Source organism: Cheilinus undulatus, linkage group 13 (assembly GCF_018320785.1).
Source record: "Cheilinus undulatus linkage group 13, ASM1832078v1, whole genome shotgun sequence".
NCBI lineage: Eukaryota > Metazoa > Chordata > Actinopteri > Labriformes > Labridae > Cheilinus > Cheilinus undulatus.
Window position 1 is genome coordinate 18,684,365 of NC_054877.1, and position 23,669 is coordinate 18,708,033.

Below are 23,669 nucleotides of genomic sequence, written 5' to 3' on the forward strand. Positions count from 1 at the left end.
CTCTATGCAAGTGTTCTCATATCTACCTGTTCATTTTTAGTTAATATAAAATTACATTGGTCAATATTTTCTATTTTTGGCTGCTCAAATTTGTTTTGTTGTACCTGATACCTGCACAATGTGTAAAAGTATAATATTCAGCCTGGTTGAATGACATGAAAAAGTGTAATCATCAATGAAGTGTCAATACTTTTCTTTGTCTTTACAGTTATTCTAAAGAGGTAAAAAAAGAGTAAAATTCTATTATAGTGAGCAGCAATGAAAAAGAGTTATCACACAATCCTCATTTATTAATCCACAACTTAAATCCATTCTATTATCAATCTCAAGTATGTAGATGATATTCTAATCAAACGCTTGTCAACAATCATTTTAGTCAAATACTTAAATCATCACTCTAACAGATCCATCTGTAACATCTACAATCACACACTCACTACATACAGAGGAAAAGAAAACCAACATCTATGAACTGGCACAAAGGCTCATGGGATACAGACAAAAAGCCCCCTGAAAAGTGCATTAAATAGCAATCATGTTGCAATGCCTTTAAATAGAAACTCCTTTTAACAATAAAATAGACAAATATGTCTCCCCAAATATATTTGGCAATTAATCAACCTTCTTGATGAGATATGTACAAAAGTTTTCCCAATATTCTTCCCCATTTTATAGTGACATACATGTTACAAAATGGTTTTAAAATAGTGGAAGACATTATGGAAATTGTTAATTCTTGAATAGCAAAATAGTCTCGCAGTACTTTTTATGCCAGTCTTTTGATGACAAAAATGACTGCTGATTGAGGAATAAAGGCAAATAACAACATTAAAACCTTTGAATAAACATCCATATAAAACAACTTCAAGTATAAAAGTGATTTTTTGGAGTATTTAAGGGCTGTATGCTGAATCTAAAACCTTTTGTCTGACACTCTTGACCTTCTTTAGATCAGATCACACAGCAACAGTAAACACATCTATCTAGAAAACAACACTCTAAAAATAAAAGCATTAGTTTAATCGCTGTTTGTTTTTTTCCAAAACAAACACATCTTCATCTAAAGGCTTTATGAATCTTAAGACAAAACAGAGCTCATATCTTCCCTTAGTTTAATGCAAATTTAATGAAAAATAAATATATATTTAAAGCACTGAAACTTACATTTTGATATGAGCTCCCTTTATTTACCCTCAAGGAATCATGTCTGAGAAACATGTGCACTCTGCAATGTTTGCATGCATAGAAAATTAGATCTTTTTTTTGTTCAGCTGCAACTGCAAGGAATCTGTGAGAATTAAAGCTGTTTCCCAGAGACAAAGTGAATAGTTTCATGGTACTGAATCTTACAGAGATATCCTAATTCCTCCTTTTACACTTTTAGTGTTTGCATCGCAGTAAATATTTTCATTTTCACATCTTGCAGCTGAAAGGCATTAAGCTTTAACATACTGTACTGTGTTTGAAATCTGCATGAACTTCAAAACAGATTGCAGCACATGCTTTGGATACAGTTATCTCCACTAATCAACACTAGTTCTACAACAGCATTATATCAACACACCAATTTAAAGAGTTAGTAACATAACTTCTTTTTCTAACAGTACTTTAAGCGAGTAAAACACTTTGAGTTAAGGTCACAGATAAATGAGGTTTACTGTAGTCAAATATAAAGGTAGTTCAGGCATCTAAAACAACATAATAGATACAGTTTAAAAATATTTTCAGCATTTGTTTCTTCTTTGATTCCAGTCATATGTCTGGAGTGTTACATATATTTTTGTCTCTCGTGATATGGAATAGATGCTGTTAAAGCTGACAGAGATTTACGTGATTTACACCAGGTTAGCTCTTCATTGACTATCTGTTGGTGTCTTCAGCCTCAGTGGGTAATGTTGAATTTCAAGATGCAGAATATGAATAATGGCAATATTGAAAATGAATCAGGGCTATAACATACCAAAATACAATTATTTTCTACGAATTACAGTTTAAATGTTCAATAATGTTAATAATTGAAAAATCTAAATAACTGCAATGATGTAGCATTTGAAGTTAGTACCATACAAACATATTTCCTTATCTCTACGGAAAGAGATATGGATTTCTGCAGCTCCTTAGTTTCTAATTACAATGTTTTTTTTTTTCCAAAAAATGTGGCTTTATCAAAGAATTAGAGTTTCTTTGTTCTTTGTTTCTATGTTAAATGTGGATAGGTTTAGCCACCCTAACCTTACAAAGCTGATGGATTTGGCCAGATTCAATGTCCGCTAGCAGGCAGATGCACCTTGAAGAACTTCGGTCTGAGAACATAGTGGACCAATCAGCATCATTGAGGAGAACGAGGCAGTAGCCACATGTGTGGTTTAGTTGTTTTACAAGGTGGTGAGCTTGGATGTAAGTATAGTGTAATGGCAGTTTTTAATCAAACTGGACATTTCTTAAATATAAGAACACAAACTAAAAGCTTTTCTTGGCATGCATTTGTTTCACCACTAATAGTTAGCAATGACAGCAGCTACTGAATGAATGAGACAGACAGACTGTAGTCCAATCATCCTCCCAGATTTTTTTTCAAAGGTTCTGCACTTTCCAAACACAGACTATAGGCAGTGGTCCAGATAGATGTGAGGCATATCTTTGCTGTAGATATGTGAAAACAGTCTATCTTGTGTGTTCAGTTAGAGCTGCTGTAAGTTTACCGTTATTCTCAAACAATTTGAAAAAACCTTGGATTTTTCCTAATGTCTGATGGCCTTAAAACAGAAACATCTCTGTGTGGTCTCTCAACTAACAAGAAGTCCTCTAAAACATTAAACCAAGTTAACTTCGACGTCAGAGGATTAAATTAGACAGTTAAAAGGATTTTAACCATATCTCTTACTCATCTATATAAAGAACAAATCCTATTTAGAAGACAGAAGTATTAATTTAAGAGACTAAAATAAAGCATTAAACAGTAGAGTTATCAAACAATTGCTCTCAGTCTAAAGCTTAAGAACAGCCTTTGATCTGCAGTAAAACATTTTTAATAATAACATCAGCAGCTGCTGAGAAACCTGTCTGTGCACACGAAAAAACAAACATAATGTGCACACTTCATCTGCGCAACAAACCTCCAGTCATTAATAGGAGAAGTAGAGTTTGATTCCCTTGATGTAAATTTAAACTACAACATCAAATGTTGATAAAAGGCTAGCGCCTGCTCACATTCAGTAATATAGTGTGGTTTTCCTTCATTGTTTTCAGCCCGTTGGGCTTTAATGTGCTGAGTAACGTACATGTTCAAAGAGACAGCAAAGATGGACATCTTTAAAATGCTGTAACCTTTCACTGAGGCTACTAACTGCTGGCCGACCGCGACCTCAGTTGCCTTGAAATGCCTCTCATGAGCTTAAAAACCCTGAATGACTCAAGAGTCAGTTTTCCAATAGTTCACCCTCCAGGTTCTTGTTCAGAGGAAGTCGGTTCCATCGTAGACCACAGGCTTGTCCAGGCTCAGATGATACAGCACTTTCTTTGAGATGAATCTGATTATGAGGAAAACAAAGAGGAACGTTTAATATTTATGATCCTTTAACCTGCAAGGTCTTAAAATCATGTGCTAAAAATTTTTTTAAACACACAAGAACCCCTCTTATAAGTGAACGAGTGCCTGACCTGGAGAAGGAGTTGTCAAAGATGAGAATGTATTCTCCAGCGTTTCTAACTTTTAGCTCCCCCTGGATCGTCTCTTTGTGTGAGTTGCAGCGAGTCAGCGGGATCAAAACCTTTAGATAGCAAAGACAGATATCAAAAACTTAATTCAGTCAGGAACACTCTTGTCATACATTTTAACATTTTATTGCACAATGGATATACACTTTAATATTGGTGGGGAAGTCTCTGCTCAAAGGATGCTCCCTGGGTTAGTCAAGCAGCTTGCTTGGGCTATTTATCCATTATCATAGACTTCAGATCATATAGGCAATTGATCTGTAAAAACAAACACTACTTGGCGGAACATACGATATGATATATTGCCACACAAAATATTGCGATACTATGATATATAGATTTTTTCTCTCACCCCTAATTGTTAAAAACCCTCATATAGATAGATATATTTATGAAGGTACTGAATACAATAAAATTAGTTCAACAGCAATTAATCCATAGTAGAAAGTATCTGCAAGCTTTATGCTATAAAGGAAGAGGCTAGGGTGGAGGAGGTTAAGCTCTGACAGCAGCAGTGTGGTGCATCAGCATTAATAATAGCAGGGATTAGTGAGAAGTACATCATATTTAAATACACTGCTGTGTTGAGAGAAAGAGCTGTGATTGGCTGTGGGAGCTGGGAGGAGATAATTGGGATCAGCTGGCCATCAGCTGATCACGGCTGGGCGTACGACTAACGCTGCACTTCTTTCTTCAAATCTTTCATCAAATTTAGTAAAAAATAAATGTGTATTCTTCTTTCTGAGTACTATCAAGTATCCAGACTGTACAGTCACCGTATGGGGGTAAATACAGTGGTGGATAAAGAAGAAGGGTTGGGATGTTTTCCCTGGTTGTGTAACTGGTAGAAATCGTATAAGTTAGAGATGAACGTGAGGCACCCTTGATCTACAGTGAACAAAATCTGATCAGATTATCCTTGGGGCAGAGTGAACCTTTTTGCAAAGTTTGAAGAAAATCCCTCAGGTGCCATAAGGGTGTCTTGTTCACAACCAAGGGAACAACGTGAGGCCCAATGACTTTTTTTCTTTGTAAAGGTGGTTAGCTCATCATAAGATGGGTCATTTGTTCTTTTCTTTGCTCTGAGAGATGATGTCTTTGGCTATGTGTTGGGATCCTGGCTGTTAGAAGCACCCTAAGGGAAAGTATTGTGTCTTTTTTTCTCTCTATTGGCATGTGTGACGTCTCACCTTTGCTTGCTCTAGTGGAGTCTCTGCACTCTCCCTGTAGACCACGCTGAAGGAGATGCTCTTGGGTTCAGAGGTGAACGTCCAGCTGACAGTGGGACCAGGAGCACTCATGGTGATGGGGATGGTGCTGTAGCAGCTGGACTTGATGAAGAGCTCTCGGGAGCTGTCTCCAAACCCTGAGATGTCATTCACCCCAAAGTGAGCAGAAAGCCTGCAGTAAAGTACAGGAAGAAAAAAAAAACAGTTATCCATACTGTTATGTTTCTGAGAACACTGTGCATTACTCTATGAGTAAATTTAAAAGAACTATTAGGTGTCTTTTATACTTTTACACAGAACTTCAAAAATATTATCCCTGGAAGAAATCTTGTCTTAAATAAAAAAAATCATTCTCTGACTTTAATTCTTATCTTTATCTATTCCAGTAGGTCAAACAAAATTACACTTGTTGCTGCTGTTTCCTGTGAAGCAGCTTACTACTGCTCCAATATCTGTTGTTCATCCAGCACCAGCACTGCCAACTGACACAGATGTTGGTCATCAAAACAACAGACTATGTCGTCAGACTTCATAGTAGCTTTCGTCACTCTAAAAATGTTTCCATCAGTAAAAAGGGCATCACAAAATACATGTGCACAGAACGTTATGCATTTATTCGGCAGTGTTTTGTCTGTCCTTCCAGGGATATATAAGGTGTTTCTGATTCTGATTTATCAAAATGAGAATTGTCAAGTCAGGCTGAGGATGAGGCTGCTCACATGCAAACATGCAATGCCCATTAAAAGTATTCAGCCCATTGGATGCTTTTACTGATTTTATAAATCAATCATGGTCAATATAATTTGGCTTTTTGACCCAAGAAAGTACAAAATAACCTCATTAATGTCAAATTTAAAACAGATATCTACAAAGTAATGGAAACAAAACAAAATATGTAATGTGAAAAAGTGACTGCATAAATATCCACCCCTGCAAGTCAGTATTTAGTAGATGCACCTTTGGCTGCAATCACAGCACTGAGTCTGTGTGGATAGGTCTTAATCAGGCTTGCTCATCTGGACACTGCAATTCTTCTCCATTCTTCTTCGCAAAACTGCTAAAGCTCTGTCAGGTTGAATGGGGATCAGCTGTGAATAGATCTTTTCAAGTCCAGCCTCAAATTCTCAATTGGATTTGACTCGGCCGATCCAGAATATTCACCTTGTTGTCTTTTAACTATTTCTGTGTAGCTTTCGCTGTATGCTTCAAGTCATTGTCTTGCTGTTCTACTGCAGACTGAAAAAGATTGTCCTCCAGGATTTTCTGATATTTTGCTCTCATTCATTTAACCCTCTACCTTCACAAGCCTTCCAGGGCCCAGCATCCCCACAGCATTATGCTGCCACCACCATGCTTCATAGTGGGGATGGTGTGTTTGTGGTGATGCACAGTGTTTGGTGTCCCCTTACATAGCGTCTTGTCTGATGGCCAAAAAGCAACATTTTGGTCTCATCAGACCAAAGAACTTTCTTCCACTTAATCATGGGGTCTCCCACATGCCGTTTGGTGAACTGTAGTCAAGACTTAATGAGTTTTCTTCAACAGTGGCTTTCTTTTTGCCACTCTCCCATAAAGCTTTGACTGGTGAAGAACTGGGGCAACAGTTGTTTATGCAGAGTCTTTCCCATCTCAGCTGCTGAAGCTTGTAACTCCTTCAGAGTAGTCATAGATGTCTTGGTAACCTCTCTCACTAGTCTCCTTCTTGCACAGTCACTCAGTTTGTAAGGATGGCCTGATGTAGGCAGATTTACACATGTGGCATATTCCTTCCATTTCTTGAGAATGGATTTTTAACTGAACCCTGAGCCTTGGAAATTTTTTGATATCCATCTCCTGACTAAAACGTTTCAATAACCTTTTTCTTAGTTGCTTGGGGGTGTTCTTTTGTTTTGATGGTGTAATGTTAGCCAGGAATACTCATTAACTAGTAACTGGACCTTCCACTCACAGGTGTCTTTATACTACAATCACTTGAGTCACAGGCACTGCACTAATTGTGAGACTACTAGCACCAGTTGGTTGGACCTCTGTTGAATTAGGTCAGTCACTTAAAAGGGGGTGAATATTTATGCAGTCACTTATCTTAAATTACATATTTTTATTCAATTGGAATTACTTTGAGGAAATCTGTTGTTAATTTGACATTAAAGGTTTTCTTTTTGTTAAAAAAAAAATAAAAAAATTATATCGACCGTGATTGATTTATAAAATCAATAAAAAGGTAAAACATCCAAGGGAAGCAATACTTTTTTTAGGCACTGTATATTTTGGTACATTTATGCCAAGAACCCAGATAACTTGATCAAGTAGCCCTCACAAAAGTGTCCTTGAAGTAAAAGTAACACTGTACACATGGCATCTGAAGACTCATCTTTTTCAGCTTTAATGAGAGACACTGATGGAGTTCTTGTTTTATCTAGTTTTGTGCCTTTGATTTAGCTGTTTGCACAGAAGTACGTCACTGTTTCAGGTGCTGCTGTTGTGAAGCCTTAAAACTTTTTCATTAATAAACAAACCTTCCCCAAATTACAACAGAAATGAAACGGACATCTGACATCACAAGTGACACAGAAAGCTGCCCTTCACCCTAATTGTGGTGAATTGTCATGTTTCACTTCCCATTTCGTTACTTGCACTATAGTTTTTAGCAGAAAAACACACAAGACACTTCCTCTTAAAGCTCCAAGTCCAACCTTTTGCCTGCGTTAACTCTGCTACCCCCAGGGTTTTCCAGCGTAACTTACTGCATGTAAAACTCACGTGAGTTCTCCAGACTTCAGCAGGCCGATCTCTGCATCCTGAACTGTAGTGCTGAGGTCGTCAGTTTCTTCTGATGTCAGGTCTCCTCCACTGGCACTGTTGGATCTGGAAACAGTAAAAGATATTTCATGATGACACACAGTTAAGATTAATCTGAAGATAAATAAATCCTTGATGAGGCTCATACAGAACACATTAAATACAAATTTAAAAATCCATAAATAACTTATTAAAGATGATGCACGCATAGCCAGAAGAAACCCATAATGCTGCATGTTAAGTAATCATGCACCTCTAATAGAGGCTTTTATAATAAGACAATGTTCAATGAATGAGAGGCTATAAAAATGAAGAAAAATGTTTCTTTAAATCTTATTTTTCTGCTAAGATCAGACCACTGCATCCCTCTTTTGTTGAAATAATTTGTGATTTCCCACTGCACTAAATCTAGAATTGAGAGAAAACACTTCTGTGAAGTTTGCATGGCATAAACTAAAAATGTGTGTACATTAATGCTGCTCCTGTGGTGAAATTCATCTGTCATGTTGCTGTGTTTCATCTGTACCACTGTCTCCCTGAGCCACAGTCTTATCTCCCCTGAGAGTGAATGCATGTTATACTTACAGCTGTGCTGCCCCCTGCTGTCCGTGTCCAGGAGAGCAGGCAGTGGCAAAAGAGAGTTCACTGTCATAGACCCCACTCACTTCCTCTTCTGTGATGATGTCAAACACACCATCGTCTTGCTTTTTCCCTTCATCTGTTCCTGCGAAATAAACATTAGTTGTATTATCATTATTGCACTCATCACTCTGCTTATACTGCTCTGTGTATCCTGTTTAAATCACAGCCTTTTATAAAGAGAGGGTATAAACACCTCAGCATATGACACAACATGACTTCAGTGTGCTAAAGTCTGTTCTGTTACCTGATACACTGGTCACAGCCCTCCCAGCCTGCAGCAAACGATGGAAAGGTGTCCCCGGTATGCTGGTACTCAATTCTTCCTGTGGGTGGCGCTCTACCACTGCGCTGTGCTGGTTGTAACAGTCTCTGCAGCAGCGCTCTCTGCTGCCGCCCTGCTGGGTGCTCACTGTGTTGCTGCAGCAGTAGTAGCAGAAGGGACGCCCACACAGTCTGGAAATAGAGGCAATGTGATGGAGGTAGACTGGGTGAGTAATGAGTGCTTATGAAATGCATTATGAAATGAAGATAATTCAAGTGCAAAGAATACACTTATGTAACTTCATGAAGCTTTTCATACTGAATGATCTTAAAAGTTTTTAGTTAAAAAAAAAAAAAAAGACAAATAAATAGGAAAAATAAAATTGTCCCTAATAATCCCTCAGACTTTGTGGTTTTCCCCAACGTTGGGAAAAAATTTGAAAATTCTGTTTTGACTTTGTCATGATAGATTACTGAGTGTAGATTAATGGGAATAAAAATGAATTTATTTGACTGCAGCATAAGGCTACAATATACCAAATCCGAAAAAGTGAAGGGGGTCTTAATTCTTTATGAATGCACTGTATGTTCTAAATCACTGTATGTAATAATGCCTAGAATTGAAATTTTCAGGTACAAATAGTGTATGAGATCACCCAGAGCAGCACTGAGTTACAGTTAGACATTACTGTTTCTTCACTGAGCTGTTTTGACTTTGTCAAGAAGGCTGCATGATGGTGCAGTACTAATGTTGCCTCAACACAAGAGGGCTACTCGATATAAAGGATCAATTAATTTACAATAATAAACTCACAATTTTGTGTTTAAAAAGTCATACATTTACAAACAATAAAAAAACTATAAATGTTGACTTTGAAAGTTGTAAATGTACATGAATCAAAACTTAGAGCTTTTGAGATAATAAAGCTGAACATCAAAACACTGTTTTTAGTTTGGTTTCTTGTACATCTCTGACTTTACACAATTGTACATTTTTTACATTAAAAACTTTTCTTTGAGTTCCTAATGTCAAAAGTTATGAATTTTGAAACTTGGAAAAATTCAGCGTTTTTTTCCCAATAAATTTACAACTTTAACTTCAAAATTTTAAGTGTAGTTTCTTGTAAATGTACAACTTTATTATCTAAAAAAAAATACTTTTCGCCTCAAAAATTAACAGATGCCCTTCAGTTCTTTTAGGGTGACACCAATACACTGTCATACACTACTTTTTTTTATCAGAATTTAATAAAATATATGCACATCTAGTTTTAACAGCATCAAAGTAAACAGGGCTTACTTTCCATGGGGGACAGTTATCTTCTGAAACACATGTTCTGAATCCTGCTCTTTTTTGACTATTTTGATGCTAGCAAGATTTGTCCATAGACCATTTATCTGCCAGGCTGATTACTGATGCTGATATTTGGCATTTGTATGTTTATAGGTATGGGCATTGTATTTTAGAGATAATCAGCGAAAATCAATTAAATCCAAGTCATGCTACTTTTGCTCAATTGCAAGGTGTGTCGTCCTCTCTCTCTCCAGTCTCACCTAATATCCTGCCCACAACACTATTTGATTGGCTTGATTTTACAATTACCAGCCAATCAATTCTGAGGCCCGGGTGGCACTGACACTGGAAGTGAACATTATTTCCCTTAATTTTTTTAACATGCAGTTTTACTTTTGCACATTAAGTGAACTTTGTTTGTCATAACAAATGCATATTGGTTCCAAATAATGGTTATTGATTGCATGCAGCACCAATAATAGGTATCAATATCGGCCCTGAAAAACCAATTTTGGTAGACCCTTACGCCCGTTTCAGACTGGGAGCATGTTTTGCTGCTTGCGTGTGTCATGCGTGTCAGCTCCGGCTCCTGCCAGTGCGGCTTTCACACAGGCCGTGAGTTTGCTGCATGTCAGCCGCATTTTCCTGCTCTCAAAGCCCTGTCCTTCTCCACAAGTTTTACCTGAATAAAGCCCCCTACAAGCTTATTGATTCAGCGTATGGAGGAATTTGTCAGGAACTATTCGAAACAAAAGCATTCTGTACAAGTGAATGGAGTTTCTCTACAGAAATACTAAACCAGGCTTTCAATTTGAAAAGCACAAACCAGAAAAGCATTTATAGGTGTTTATCTTTCCTGTGACATATTCAACCAGTGTGGGGACATAAAGCTTCACTAATAGTTGCTCTTTAGGGAACAACTTTATAAAACAGGCACATTTAAGCCTGTGGCCTTCCTCAGGGTTATCAAGAAACACATTGTAAACTTATTCTATGTGCATATTTGCCACAGTGATGTAAATATGGCTCTCCATTTATCATTTTCTTGTCTAATATGATCCACGCCCACACATGGTGCGTGGAAAAAATAGGCGAGACTTTGAAGCTCTCAACCCTCCACGCCTGAGCCGGGCGTACCAGCTGTGCGAGATGCGGCGCACATGCAGGCAGTTTGAAAGCCCTGACTTGTTAACATGCAATCAAACTGAAAATCCACGCGTGTCGCCGTCGAGACGCGTGCGTCACGCTCCCAGTCTAAAACGGGCTTTAGTGCACTGGCAGCTTCCCCTTCCCTGAAACTGCATAGGTTGCCTTTAAAGACAAGTTTACAGCTTAGACATTAGCCTCAAAGGATAAATTCTGTTTACTTTGGTTAAATATTTCTAACGAAACAAAAGAAAAATGAGCTTTTATGTTACTTCTTTTTCAACAGTAGTTTTTATAAGCAGGAAAGAATATCAATCAAAATCATTTAAAAAACATCTAAGATTTTATTTTTTGGCAATACCGCCCAGCCCTAATTAAAACTGAGTTTTAATGTAAACTCTACAGTAGAACTTATTCAACCCTTTTTTTTTTTTTTTTTTTTTTGGTTACACTCTGAATATGAAGTGAAACTCAGACAAAATGTCAAAATGTCACTGTTTGGCATGTCTTAGTTCCTCTGACATTTGACAGATCTGTACCAGAACTCAACATGGGAAAGTTGTTCAGTGGCACAATACGAGCACTTTCATTTCTCTGTAACTGTAAGATGTCAAGAGAGGAAGTATTGTAAGTGGAATCAATAAAGTATGAACTGATCCGTTAACTCATTTTAAAACTTAAAAAACCCTGTCACTGCAGCAATTTGTTTTTATTGCCATAGTGATATGTGTGTTGGTTTGTTTTGTCAGAAGACCGTCTGACCTGCAGCTGTACTTGCGGAGCCACCAGCTGAACTGAGTGTGACAGCCCAAACAGTAGTTAACATCCCTCTCCGTCTCCTCATCCCGTAGTTTCTGCTCAAACTCCAGCGCATCTGTCCGCTGCCACAGTGCATCTTTCTCCCTGCAGAGAGCACCATCAGGCATTCAGTATTTATATTTGATTCCCACACTTTACAGCAGATTATGCAGTATCAAGACTGTATGTATGTATGTATGTATTTAAACAGACACAACCTGAGGCATTTGTTCTAAAAAATCTGGGGGTCATGTCTTAACTCCTTGTGTATAGACTCAACTAGCGCAGCTGACTAAAAAAGGGGAATAAATAGTATTCAAAGGTGAAAAGGAGAAGCGAGTTTGTACCTGATGAGCTCAACTAGCCTTTCCTCCAGATTGATTTTGGTGCGGTAAAGATCATCAAGTTCAGCAGCTGTCTTCAGATCAAAGCTCTGTTTGTCCTGCGTGACTCTCCGTAGATTTTCACACATCTCCTGACAGGCTATCTGAGCTGCTGCGAGGCTGTCCTCAGACCTACATTCATAAACACATTGATTCAAAAATGGATTAAAAATGTTTTTATGGTGGCTTTGATAGTGTGGATGCAGTTTTAGGTTTGAATTTCAAAAACAGTAAGAACAAACACAGGAAATATCCTAGAAAAGACAAACTACACAAAAAAACAACATTCTGATCCAAACAAACAAGATAAAATGCTTTTTTCACAGAGCTCTAATTTGGTCCAGAATGTGTGATTATGAATAAAGTATCTCACCTTGATAAATTCCCTTTCAGATGGATTATCTCGTCGTCTTTCTGCTGGATGAGATTTTCAGACTCAGCCATCTGGATGTTTTTCTCCTCAATCTGTTGGCAATATCTCTGATTCGCAGCCTGCAATCAGTACGGCAAAGCAACACATTATTTCTGCTGCTTTGTGAATTGCACCTGCGACCACAATGTTATGATTACTTCAACTGCTGGGATATGCAGTGGAACTGAAGTTTGTGCTTCCATTTATCACTCCAAGACACACCAATACAAATACAGATTTGCATTTTTGTCAGAACGATCATTTTATGGATTAAGTTGAACAGATAAGACTATTTTCTTGCATGAAGTCCACTTATATGTGATATCATTATGGAAATACTTCAACCATTTATATAAACATGATCTAACTCCTTTATGATTAGATGGGGAGTAGAAAACTCTGTTTAATATGGAGTAGAAAACATTTTTCTGAATCTGAATTTAAGGATTCTCTCACCTCCAACACTTTGAGTTTGTTATCCAGGTCAGCCACTTTATCTTGTTCAGTTGTCAGCTGGAATTTCACGTCCTCTATTTCCCGATTCAGATCCTAGATGATAAAAAAAGACAAGTAAATCCGCTAATGACACAGCAAATAAGGTGCAAAAGTAAGACACTGAAATAGATATACTGACAATGCAAAAAAAAGGGGTAGGCATTTTGTTTTGTTACACTAAAGTTTAAAGGGTGTAACCCAGGGAAAAGATTTCTACTTTCAGATTAGCTGTCCAAGCACAAATCTGTCTCTGTAAACTGCTTATTTAGACTTTTTAAAGCTACTGAGTGTCACTCCATATCAAAATGACTGGATGGTGTTATCTTAAAAACTACAGTGCATCAAAAACTGTAATACTGTCTCTTTTTACATGGCCATGCTGTCTATTTTTAATTTCAAGCATCTGTCTTGCACAATTCAAGCCTGCAACAAAGTTTGCTAATCCAAATATATGGCAGAGGAATTGGCATTATCAAATAGAAAACAGATTTCATGTAATCCTCAATTACTCATGGTAGAATATCAGGTTTTTTTGTTCACATAAAGACCAACAGACTACATTTTTAGGTTGAATTTTATTATGACTGACCTGAAGCAGACTGCCATGGTTCATGGTTTGGTTGTTGAGTTGGGAGCGGAGTTCTTGAATCTCCTCCTGGCTTGTCATCTGCACAACTTCAGCTTCCTGTTGGGCCTTGCTCAGCTCTTGCTGCAGCTCCTGCTTTGTTTCCAGCAAACCCTTGTCTTTGTGAAGTTGATCAAGGAGTTGCTGGTTCTCCTCCCGTAGCTGCTCTATGCAGGCGTTCAGCCTGTCTGCCTCCTTAGCAGCCTCGTCTTCCAGCTCCTGCAGCCTTGCTGACAAACCCTCCCAGCGCAGACGAGCCTCTTCATTCTCTGCAGTTAGCATGCACACATGGACTCCCAGTTCAGCTGTTTCTGTGTTGGCTCTATGCAGCGCCTCTCTGGATTCGCTGTTCTCCAAGCACAGGGTGTCATAACGCATCTTCAGCTTATTGAACTCATCTCTAGAAGCCGTCAATTCTGTTGCCAGTCGTGCTCGAGCTTGAGCCTCCCCGTCACGCTCTCGGATAATAGCCTCCTCTCGCTCCCGTGATCGCAGAATCTCATCCACATGTTTACGGTTGAGCTCCTCAACCTGGGCTTTGAGTTGTTCGGATAAAACACGGAGATCTTCTCTAGAGGACTCTGTCACCTCCTGTAGTGCCTGAACTTTAAGCCTCTCCTCAGTTCCTGCTAAAACCTGAGCTCTGAGCTCCACCACCTCCTCCTGGAGCCTGTGCACCTCCCTCAGATTGAGTTCTAGTTGAGCCTCGGCTATAACCAGCCTGAGCGGGGCTTCCAGTGAAGATGTCTGATGCTCATCGTGATGTTTTTGTGTTTTTTCGTTACTCTCTGCAGCTCCTTTTTCATCGTGAAGCTCCCCAGACCTGCTCTCCAGCTCCTCTGCTCTCGCCTGCAGAAGTCCACATTTAACAGTCTGTTCTCTCAGTTTAGCCTCAGTTTCCTGCAGTTTTTCAAGTAGCTCTGCTTGGCTTCTTTGGGACATGGTGAGGCTTTTGTCTAACTGTGCAGCTTTGGCAGTGATTGAGTCAAGTTCCTGTTGAGTTGTGGCTAACTGTACCTTCAATGAAGACTGTAAATGAAGAAGCTCCTTATTATCCTCCTCTAGCTTCTTTAAGTGAGTATCAGATATGTCTTTCTGGGAGAGCAATTTTTGTGCAATCTCCTCCAAATGCAGGTTTTCATCCAGAAGTTTCATCTCACGATCTTCCACACACATGTTTGCAGCCTCAACTCTTCCCTTTAAGTGTTTCTCAGATGCCCTCAAACATGCTAGCTGGTCTAACAAGACTGCTCTACTCTCAGTCAGCTCTGTAATGCTTTCTTCACTCTTCTTAACTGTTAAGAGAAGTGTTGCATTGATTTCCTTGAGGCTGCTACATTGGGTTTTGAAGTCCTCAAGGTTCTCAGTTTGGTCACAGGAGAGTTCGTCATTATCAGAAAGTCTAGAGCTCAGACTTTCCTTTTCAACGTTTAACTTCTCCAGCTGCTCCTCTAAGTGTTTGATTCTCTCTGAGCTAACAGCTAGCTCTTTTTCTCTGCTCTTTAGTGCTATTCTTACATCAAGTATCTGACTCTCCAGTTCTTCAGTGTGGAAGCTGCTCATGCTACATCTCTGCTCCACCTCCTCCCTCTCCTCCTGCAGTCTTTTCCTCAGCTCCTCGGCCTGCCGCTCTCTGCACTCTAGTGATGCTTGTAGATCCTGAAGCTGGGCTCTCAAGTTCCCCGTCTCTTTCTCTTTCAAAGTCAACGCCCCCTGAATTCTGCCGACTGCGCCTTGGAGATCCTCCAGCCGTCTGAGGGCCTTTTCCCGCTCATCATGAGCTCCGGCTTTAACTTCAGCCAGCTTCTCCTCACTTTCCCTCAACTCCTCCTCCCTGAGTTTAAGCTCCTGGGACAGACGCTCAGAGTGTCTGGCCTTGTCTTCTGCCTCTCTCTTTGCCTCCAACTTCTCCTCCTCTGCTGTCTTGAGTTTATCTAGGAGATCCTGGATTTTCCAGGCTGAGTCGCAGTAGCTAGCAGCTTGCTGTCCCTTTTCTTTCAGAGCTTCATCCAACTTGGATAGAAGCTCCATGTTTTTGTTCTCAGCTGCCGTGAGTCTGTCTTGAAGTTCCCTGTTTATTGTTTCCCTGCTAGTTTGAACATCATTGGCTTTCTCCAGATGATTCGTTTCTTCGGTTATTTGGGCTGTCGTACTCACTGGTTGGACAGAGGACCGTTGAGTTAAAAGTTGCCCTTTAAGGTCTTTGACGACTCCCTTCAGCTCAACAGCCTCTTTGCCTAATTCCTCCACACGTGCCAGAAGCTCTTGTTGTCTGAGCTCGGACTGGTCGAGCTCGATGCGGAGGTTCTCAGCAATGCTACAGGGAGAAGGTTCGCCCAGTTCACCCAGTTCACCAAGGAGACTGTGATTCAGCTCAGGGGCTGGGAGGAACTCCTGTGCCTATTCAGTAAAAGTAATGTGAATTTGGGTCAATTGCTGCTCAACATTCAATCAAATTTACAAATATTTGAATCAGATAGTGTGTGTGAATATACACACATGTACCTGTGTATGTGAGTAGCTGCTAACGAGGCTGTTGACACTGGAGCAGCGACTTGGAGGTTTCCACAAGAACGCTGGTGAGGCAGAGCCTAAAGTTCGCCTTGAACAAAAAAATAAAAAAGAAATTAAATATTATAAATCAGCTGAATTAGTCAATTACAACAAAATCTTTTTTGACAATTAAAATGAACTTCAGCTGAATAAAGAGAGCATTACTATGCTTAAGTACTGGGGAAGCACAATATTGTTGGCATGATATCGGTATCAGAAGAAAAACACCTTAAAAATGTATTATTATCTTGGTAGATATAAAAATTTCTGTTGATATTTCCGACTGATATATTGACTTAAGTTATCTGCCGATATTGGTTGGATATATATTGGCCACATGTACAAATAAGTTAGTGGTAGTTTCAGGCAGGACCGACAGACCTGAGTATGTCAGCAAGAGTCTTTTTTTGTTCATCCTTAAACTTTGAAGTGTCTTTTTAGGACTGAAGTTTTAGGTCTGACCTACATTTATGTATTGTTATCTAAAGGAATTTTGAAAATATCTGCATATCAGATATTGGTGGTAATCATAATAGCTACAGTTGTTATCTATTCAACAGGTGCACTTATTTCTTTAAAACATTTGGATGAAACTGTTTGCAAATAATGTGCAGGTTCTGGCTGACTACAAACACAAACTCTACTCTAATTTGCTGTATTTCAAAGAAAGAATCAGGGAATGATGCAAGATTTATCACTGAGAGAACATACAGTGGATTCAGAAAGTATTCAGACCACCTTCACTTTTTTCAGTTTTGTTTTGCTGCAGCCTGATGCTACACTCAGTACCCCATCATGACATACTGAAAACAGAATTAGACTTTTTTTTTTTTTTTTTTGCAAAAGTATGGAAAATAAAAACTGAAATTTCTCTTTTACATAATTATTCAGACCCTTTGCAACAACACTTTAAATATAGCTCAGGTTTCTCCAATTTCTCTTGACTGTTGATGAGATAGTTGCTGATTGGAGTCCACCTGTAGTAGATTAAATTGATTGGACATGATTTGGAAAGAAACACACCTTCAAGGCTTCAAGGCATGGATCCGGTGAAGGCTACAAGAAAAATGATGTTGCACTGAGGGTTCCTAAGAGCAAAATGGCCTCCATAATTCTCAAATGAAAGAAGTCTGGCTCAACCAAGACAATTCCAAGCACTCAGGAGGGAAGGGCCTTACTAAGAGAGGTGACTAAGAACCTGATGGTCACTCTGACAGAGCTCCATAGATCCTGTGTGGAGATGGGACAAAGTTCCAGAAGGACAACCATCACTGCAGCCCTCCATCAATCTGGGCTTATGGCAGAGTGACTAGATAGAAGCCTCGGTGCACACATGAATACCTTTTTGAAAAAAAGTGAAGGGGGTCTGAATACTTTCTGAAAGCACTGTATAGATATGGGTACATTTTCCCTATCAGTGTTTATTATCGAAGATATCTCCTTAAAAGGACAGTTGGAGTGTGTGTGTGTGATTTGGTCCTGGTGCTGAGGCTGAATGGCTGCTGCAGAGATTGTTGCCACCTGAGAGACTCCAAGCAAGTCTACAAATACCTGCTGCTGCAGCCTGCTCTTCCTCTTTTGCTCCAACCACTTCCAACAAAGCAGCCTGTGTATTGTTTGCTCTGTGTGTAGTCTGTATTCTGAGAGTTAAGTAAGTATTTAGGAAAGTAGTAGTAATGTGTGCTAACTTGCTTAATTTGTTGTTTAGCCAAACCTTAACATCTTGTGTTACACTTAAGATTTCAGACTTTCATTTATAGTGTTATATTGCTTAAACTTTTGTGGTTGCCAAACTTAAACTGTGCATTCATTTTAAGATTTCAGACTTATAAACTGATATGTATAGCTGCCTAGATTGTGGTTAAAGCCAAAAACCCACACTTTCTGTTAACTCTGAGATTTCAACACCCCAGTTATTTTGTATAACGGGGAGGAAATAGAACTTCTGTGTTAATGGGTGATCTTTCGTTGTATGGTTTTTGCTCTGCGCCAGGTAAATAAACCACTGTGTTAATTTTCGAGGAATTGTGCTGCTGGCTTTCTTAGGAGTGGATGGAGTTTGGGCAATTGGGCCTAGGTTCTCCTAGACCAGTGTTTCTGAACAGTTTTTCCTTGGAACCCCCCCACCACCACCACCACCACTTGTACGTAAAAAAAAGAGGAGTCCCCCCAGGACCCAGAAGAGGAGAAAAAGTGGCACACTGCTGTCAAAAATCAACATAGATTTTGTTTGTTTCACTGATAAACCTCTAAAAAGGCCAATGCATGCTTTTCTTATCAAAAGATCTTTGTATAAACTGTTTAATAACTACTTTATCATGGTTTTAGTCAACATTTGTAAATCTAATTTTGGCAGCCTCAGAGCAGACAAAGCCTTGCCGTGCCCCCCCCCCCAAGACTGGGGACATAACATATAAGACCTGCTCACTCCCTTGAAAGGATTAAACTTTGGTCAAGTCATGCCTCCTCGATCTGGCTTTTAATTAAAGTTCAGCTTGATATCTAAAGATTTTTTTCTCATATATGACTCTATAGTGTTTTATTAATTAACTCAACTGTTTTTAATGTTCTTTCATGTTTACTTTAACTGTGTTTTACAAACTGTAAGCATTTTTGGTCGACTGTGGTTAGTCAACTGTAAGGACTGACATGTGGTGAGTTATGTGACAGATCAGCAAAGCATAAGGGCATTACTGGAGGGATGAGTGTCATTGTTGAGCACTTATCTGTTTATTTCAAATGGTCAAAAACTACAAAATTCAGCCATGTTAAACTATTTTTATTAGTCTAATATTTAAATTTAAAAAACTGAATGTGATTGTTTGATATAAATTTGAGACGGTTTCCTACTACTCCTACCTTTATGGCAAGTGAATGAAGCACCTGCGGTTAAAAAAACACTCATAATTTCAAAATGATGGTGTATTTAGAATACAGAGATATGAAGTGATGTTTTCACTGGTCACATCACTGGTATTGCATCATTATTTTTTCAATACATCAATCCCAGTTCTAATATAATAAACCTTTTTTTTTTTATCAAAAACCTCTCTGATAGGGCGCAGATAGCCTGGTGGTTATGTGTGCTCAATGTACACAGGCTACTGTTCTTGAAATGGACAGCCTGAGTTTAAGTCCAGTCAGTGACTCCATTTCCCGCAAGCCATTCTCCACATCCAGTTTCCATTTCTATCCACTTCCCTGTAGCTACAATAAAACGCCCAAAAAGAAAAATGTACAGTATACATAAATAAATAAAAAATAACACGTCTCCTTTAGAAGGCTTTGTAAATTACATCTGTTTAAATACGTGCCCCAGGCCTTTTCTTGGCCCTAGGGTTAGGGTTAGGGTTTATTTTCCCAGAAATAAACAGAGTAAGACCGAAAGTTTTCTATTGTGATTAAGAATCACAATAATGAGACACCCAACAAGAGCAGCAACATAAAATATGCTTTCTAAAACTCATGTCTGCTGCTTGCAGAGTGAATGTAAATCAATGACAAGGAAGTGAAAAGCTGTGGTAAAGGTGCTGACATGAGTTACAGCGATCAACGCTTACACATTGTGGGCAACCACACATTTGCACATACACAAGCTCTAAAAAAGAGCTGTGACTGCACAGTGATCAGGTAATTAAGCGATACTTTAAGTTGTGAAATGCCGTATCTTGCTTCAACACAGTTGTTCATTAGCTGCTCTGAACTGAGGTGGGATTTAAGGTTATATCAGGTCATTTCCAACCCCAAGGCTTGGGGAAAAAAGGTAAAAAGTACAGGCCAGATCGAGGTTTTGTTATCAAAAACAAAGGAATTAAGTGTAAAAGAAACATTGTAAATGTCTGTGTGTTACCTTGCAAAGCTTGGCCAGTCTGCATCAAGGTCATAACCTCGGGCTGCAACGTCAAATTGGATCTGGTTGAGCTCATAAAGATGGTTGATTATGTCAGCGGTGAGGTGAGACTTCAGGAAAGGACTCCTAGCATAATACCAGTCACTGCATGGGAAAAAAACAGAAAGCATAAACACAACATCAGGGTCACACATCCTAACTCCTCAATTTCAGATTGTTCTTTGTTGTTTGTTTGTTTGTTTGTTTTTACTTTTTAAATTATGTTTATTTTTACTTTTATACATGTTCAACATAAATAAATAAATAAAATAACACACACAAATACATCTTTCAAACAAATCTACACTCATGAATTGATTTAAAAATTTCAGAGTTGTTATTTTGGCATTGTTATTTTAGTTCTTTTGACATAATTAAAAACCACAACCATTCACAAAAGTACAGACTGTTACAAATATGTTAATTTTTTCTAAATAAGTTAAAGTCCTGTAAAGTGAAATCCAAACTTAGGTATGTTGGCATAACATTGCTATAACATGTGAAAACGAGATTTATATGTGACTACATTTTTTATTTAGACTGTTAGAAAATTGTTCACCTTAATCCTGGCTAGGTTTTATTTGAGCAGGGCAAATATATGAGCCCATGACATCTCTGGTCTTGACGGGGAAACTCCTCAAACATGTAACGCTACAATAATACAAAATCCCAGAGCAGTTTATCCCAATAAAGTCGGTTGTTAGTCAATGTCACTGCCTTAATTGAAAGTTAACAGCCAGCTACATGCTGTGTTATGGTTCATTGTGAGGTAAATTTCCCAAATCTATCAGCCTCAGTGGCCTACATGTCATTAAAAGTATAATAACAGAGAGATTTGTGCCAGAAAACAGTAAATTTAATCTACAATTTCTGTCTCTGTTCTGGCACAGAGCCATGCAGCTGTGCTCTGATCAGATGCATATTTCTAAGTTCGAGAGGACTGTGTTTCTCCTGAGTGGGCGTGGTTTCAATAGTCAATAGAAACGCCCAGCAGATTTTACTGCCTCATTTTTCATGAGTTTGAAGCATATTTTGATAGACTTAGGGATGTTTCTCATTACTGAAATTTTGCCTGGTGAATCATAACACAGTGGCCTGGCATACAACAAGCCTAAAATAAAGTTTTTTGTACCACTTTACAGGGACTTTAAAAAGACAGTTATTTGAGGAATGCTTTAAAAATGTAACGACAGCAGCCACTCTAAATATTCGATAAAGTTGCCAAGAATGATTCTTGTCATGTAGGAGCTGTGTCCATTTGATCACCTTGGATGGAAAAAAAATCAACAGAAAATTAAAAAAATAGTCAAATATATTGAACAAAATAGAACAAAAAAATCATAAACATAATAACAAAAAAATAATTTGAATGAAAAAGAGAAAATTCCATTAAAACCGACAAAAACACACAAAATGAATAAGTGTGACTGTAAAAAAATGCACAGAAACAGAATTTATTTTGGTCAGATGTTTCCTACAGTTGCTGTACATATTTATAATTAAAAGTTAAAAAATTAATAGTGAGTTGTTGTTTTGGTTGGCTGTTGTGGTCTTTTTTTTTAGATATCATCTGTAGCTTTAAGGTTGTTTAATTGAGCATTTTATCTGTTAACACTAGATAAAAAAAAGCAACAGCTGAAAAACTCTATTGCCGTGTTTTATATTGAATAGCTTAATCTGGGGTAGGAAACTTTGGAGACACCAGCCAGAAAAAGTCAAATGTTAAGTATATCATCTAAATGCATTAATATCTTCTGTTTTCCCTACAGTTACAATTTTAAGAAACCTACACATAGGGAAACACTTCCTGGCTACTACGGGGTGAACCATGAGTAGGCGTTGGACTATGCAGGGCATAGTTGTCACCACTAATTACATCGAACTACCTTTACCTGCTATTTTTGATACCTTGCCTGCGTTGGCGTGTGGAGGACCTTGATCAGCTCAAAGAGGTGTTTTCTGCTTTTGTGGGGGGTATTTCATTTAATGATGTAACAACACCATCTTTACAATAAAGACTAATATTTTCAATTGATTCTTTTATTACCATTATCATGTTTATAGTTTTTATTTATTTCTTTTGATTATTTTCATATTGTGAAATATTGTCTATGTGGGTACTCTTAGTGTTTTATTACAGTTAGACTCAATGCCTCTGCCTGCTTTGGCTGTACAGCAGTTTAACTGTTATGTATTGATTCAAATGTGACTTGATTTGACAAACTGAAGTTGTCTAAGCAAGCTTAGAGAAAGCAAAATAGGCTTTTTAAAATAATATTGTATCTAAATATGCTAAATGTGCTATTTAAAGATTGATGTGGTTTATTTTAAACAGCATGCACCTTAATGCTTTCTAGGTCTGTTTTTGCAGATCATAAAATGGCTCCTGGTCAATTATAGGGGAAAAGATATAATGTGGGCCGATAAAAGGCTGAGGAAGTGAGAATGGACAGTGGGTGTTTATAGTTTGGTAATGTGGCTGTTGTGTTTTCTGCAAAAACAGAAATGAGACAACAATAAGGAAGAGAGAGGCACACTTCCTAATAAAAGAGCCTGTTAGGCTATACCACCACATGACCTGTGCAGACATCATGAAGGATCAGTAACAGTAGTCTACTGTGTTTACCAGCCTGTTTTCTTACCTTGTTACTTTGTGGTTAATGAGACACTGCTGCAGTGTGTCCGCAAGACGCTGGTGAACCAGTGAGTAGCGGATGAAGGCCCTTCCTTTTCCGAGTGATGTCTTCAGCTGAGGACACACAAAAATACACACTTAGTGTGTTGCACACTCAGACATTACCTCACTGTGATGCCGGCTCATTTTGGTGCCCAGTAAGTGCTGTTTTATAGTCAGGTCACACAAGTCAAACTATAAAATAGACAAGCATTCAGAATACTTTTCCCCAGCTGACTTAAATGAAGGTGATTTTAAATCAAGCTACAGCTAATCAGGCATGTAAACTTCACTACAATGGTATTTAAAATGCAACCCAGATCCCTGAAATCCCAGATTTTTTTGATATGGTCAAAATGAACGAAGGCCCCTTAAAAGAATAAAATAAAAAAGGATCTGTTAATTTTCCAGAAAAAAAAATGTTTTTTTCAAAGGTTATCTTCACTGTCAGTGTATCATTTTATTCTGAAATAGCCTCAGTTTATAGCAATGTCTCTTCAAAGTCCTGATGCTAAAGATAACTTGATGATTCTGGCCTAAAATCAGAACTATTTCCTTTTTGCTTAGTTCCAGAAAAAAGTAGGATTTGATTAAGATCTCAACTTCAGGAAGTGTTCAGGCAAAATGGCTTTATGTGTTTTTGACTTTATAATCTCAAAAAGATCTTGTTCTCTTACATTTATGACTTTAAAAACTGAAAAATGTAGAAGTTTTTGTTTTGTAAGTTAGCAGCTTAAGAAACTCAAAACTTC

General features: G+C 38.3%; 1 protein-coding gene across 2 annotated transcripts in view; it reads right to left on the reverse strand.

The window, feature by feature from the left end:
• Positions 1-286: 286 nt before the first annotated feature.
• fyco1b (FYVE and coiled-coil domain autophagy adaptor 1b) overlaps positions 287-23,669 on the reverse strand; it is a 31,198-nt gene continuing 7,815 nt past the window's right edge. The window contains exons 5-18 of one of the 2 annotated variants that reach the window (XM_041803518.1): positions 22,886-22,992; positions 20,205-20,348; positions 16,307-16,403; positions 13,766-16,201; positions 13,138-13,230; positions 12,643-12,761; positions 12,234-12,401; positions 11,851-11,991; positions 8,632-8,840; positions 8,331-8,469; positions 7,707-7,811; positions 4,908-5,118; positions 3,661-3,770; positions 287-3,530 (exon numbers count right to left, since the gene is read on the reverse strand). In XM_041803518.1, coding sequence (XP_041659452.1) covers positions 3,455-3,530; positions 3,661-3,770; positions 4,908-5,118; positions 7,707-7,811; positions 8,331-8,469; positions 8,632-8,840; positions 11,851-11,991; positions 12,234-12,401; positions 12,643-12,761; positions 13,138-13,230; positions 13,766-16,201; positions 16,307-16,403; positions 20,205-20,348; positions 22,886-22,992 — 4,155 coding nt within the window. In that variant the 3' untranslated portion in view covers positions 287-3,454. Of the gene's footprint in view, positions 3,531-3,660; positions 3,771-4,907; positions 5,119-7,690; positions 7,812-8,330; positions 8,470-8,631; positions 8,841-11,850; positions 11,992-12,233; positions 12,402-12,642; positions 12,762-13,137; positions 13,231-13,765; positions 16,202-16,306; positions 16,404-20,204; positions 20,349-22,885; positions 22,993-23,669 lie in introns of those variants that run through there. The other variant, XM_041803519.1, reaches the window with a different exon arrangement.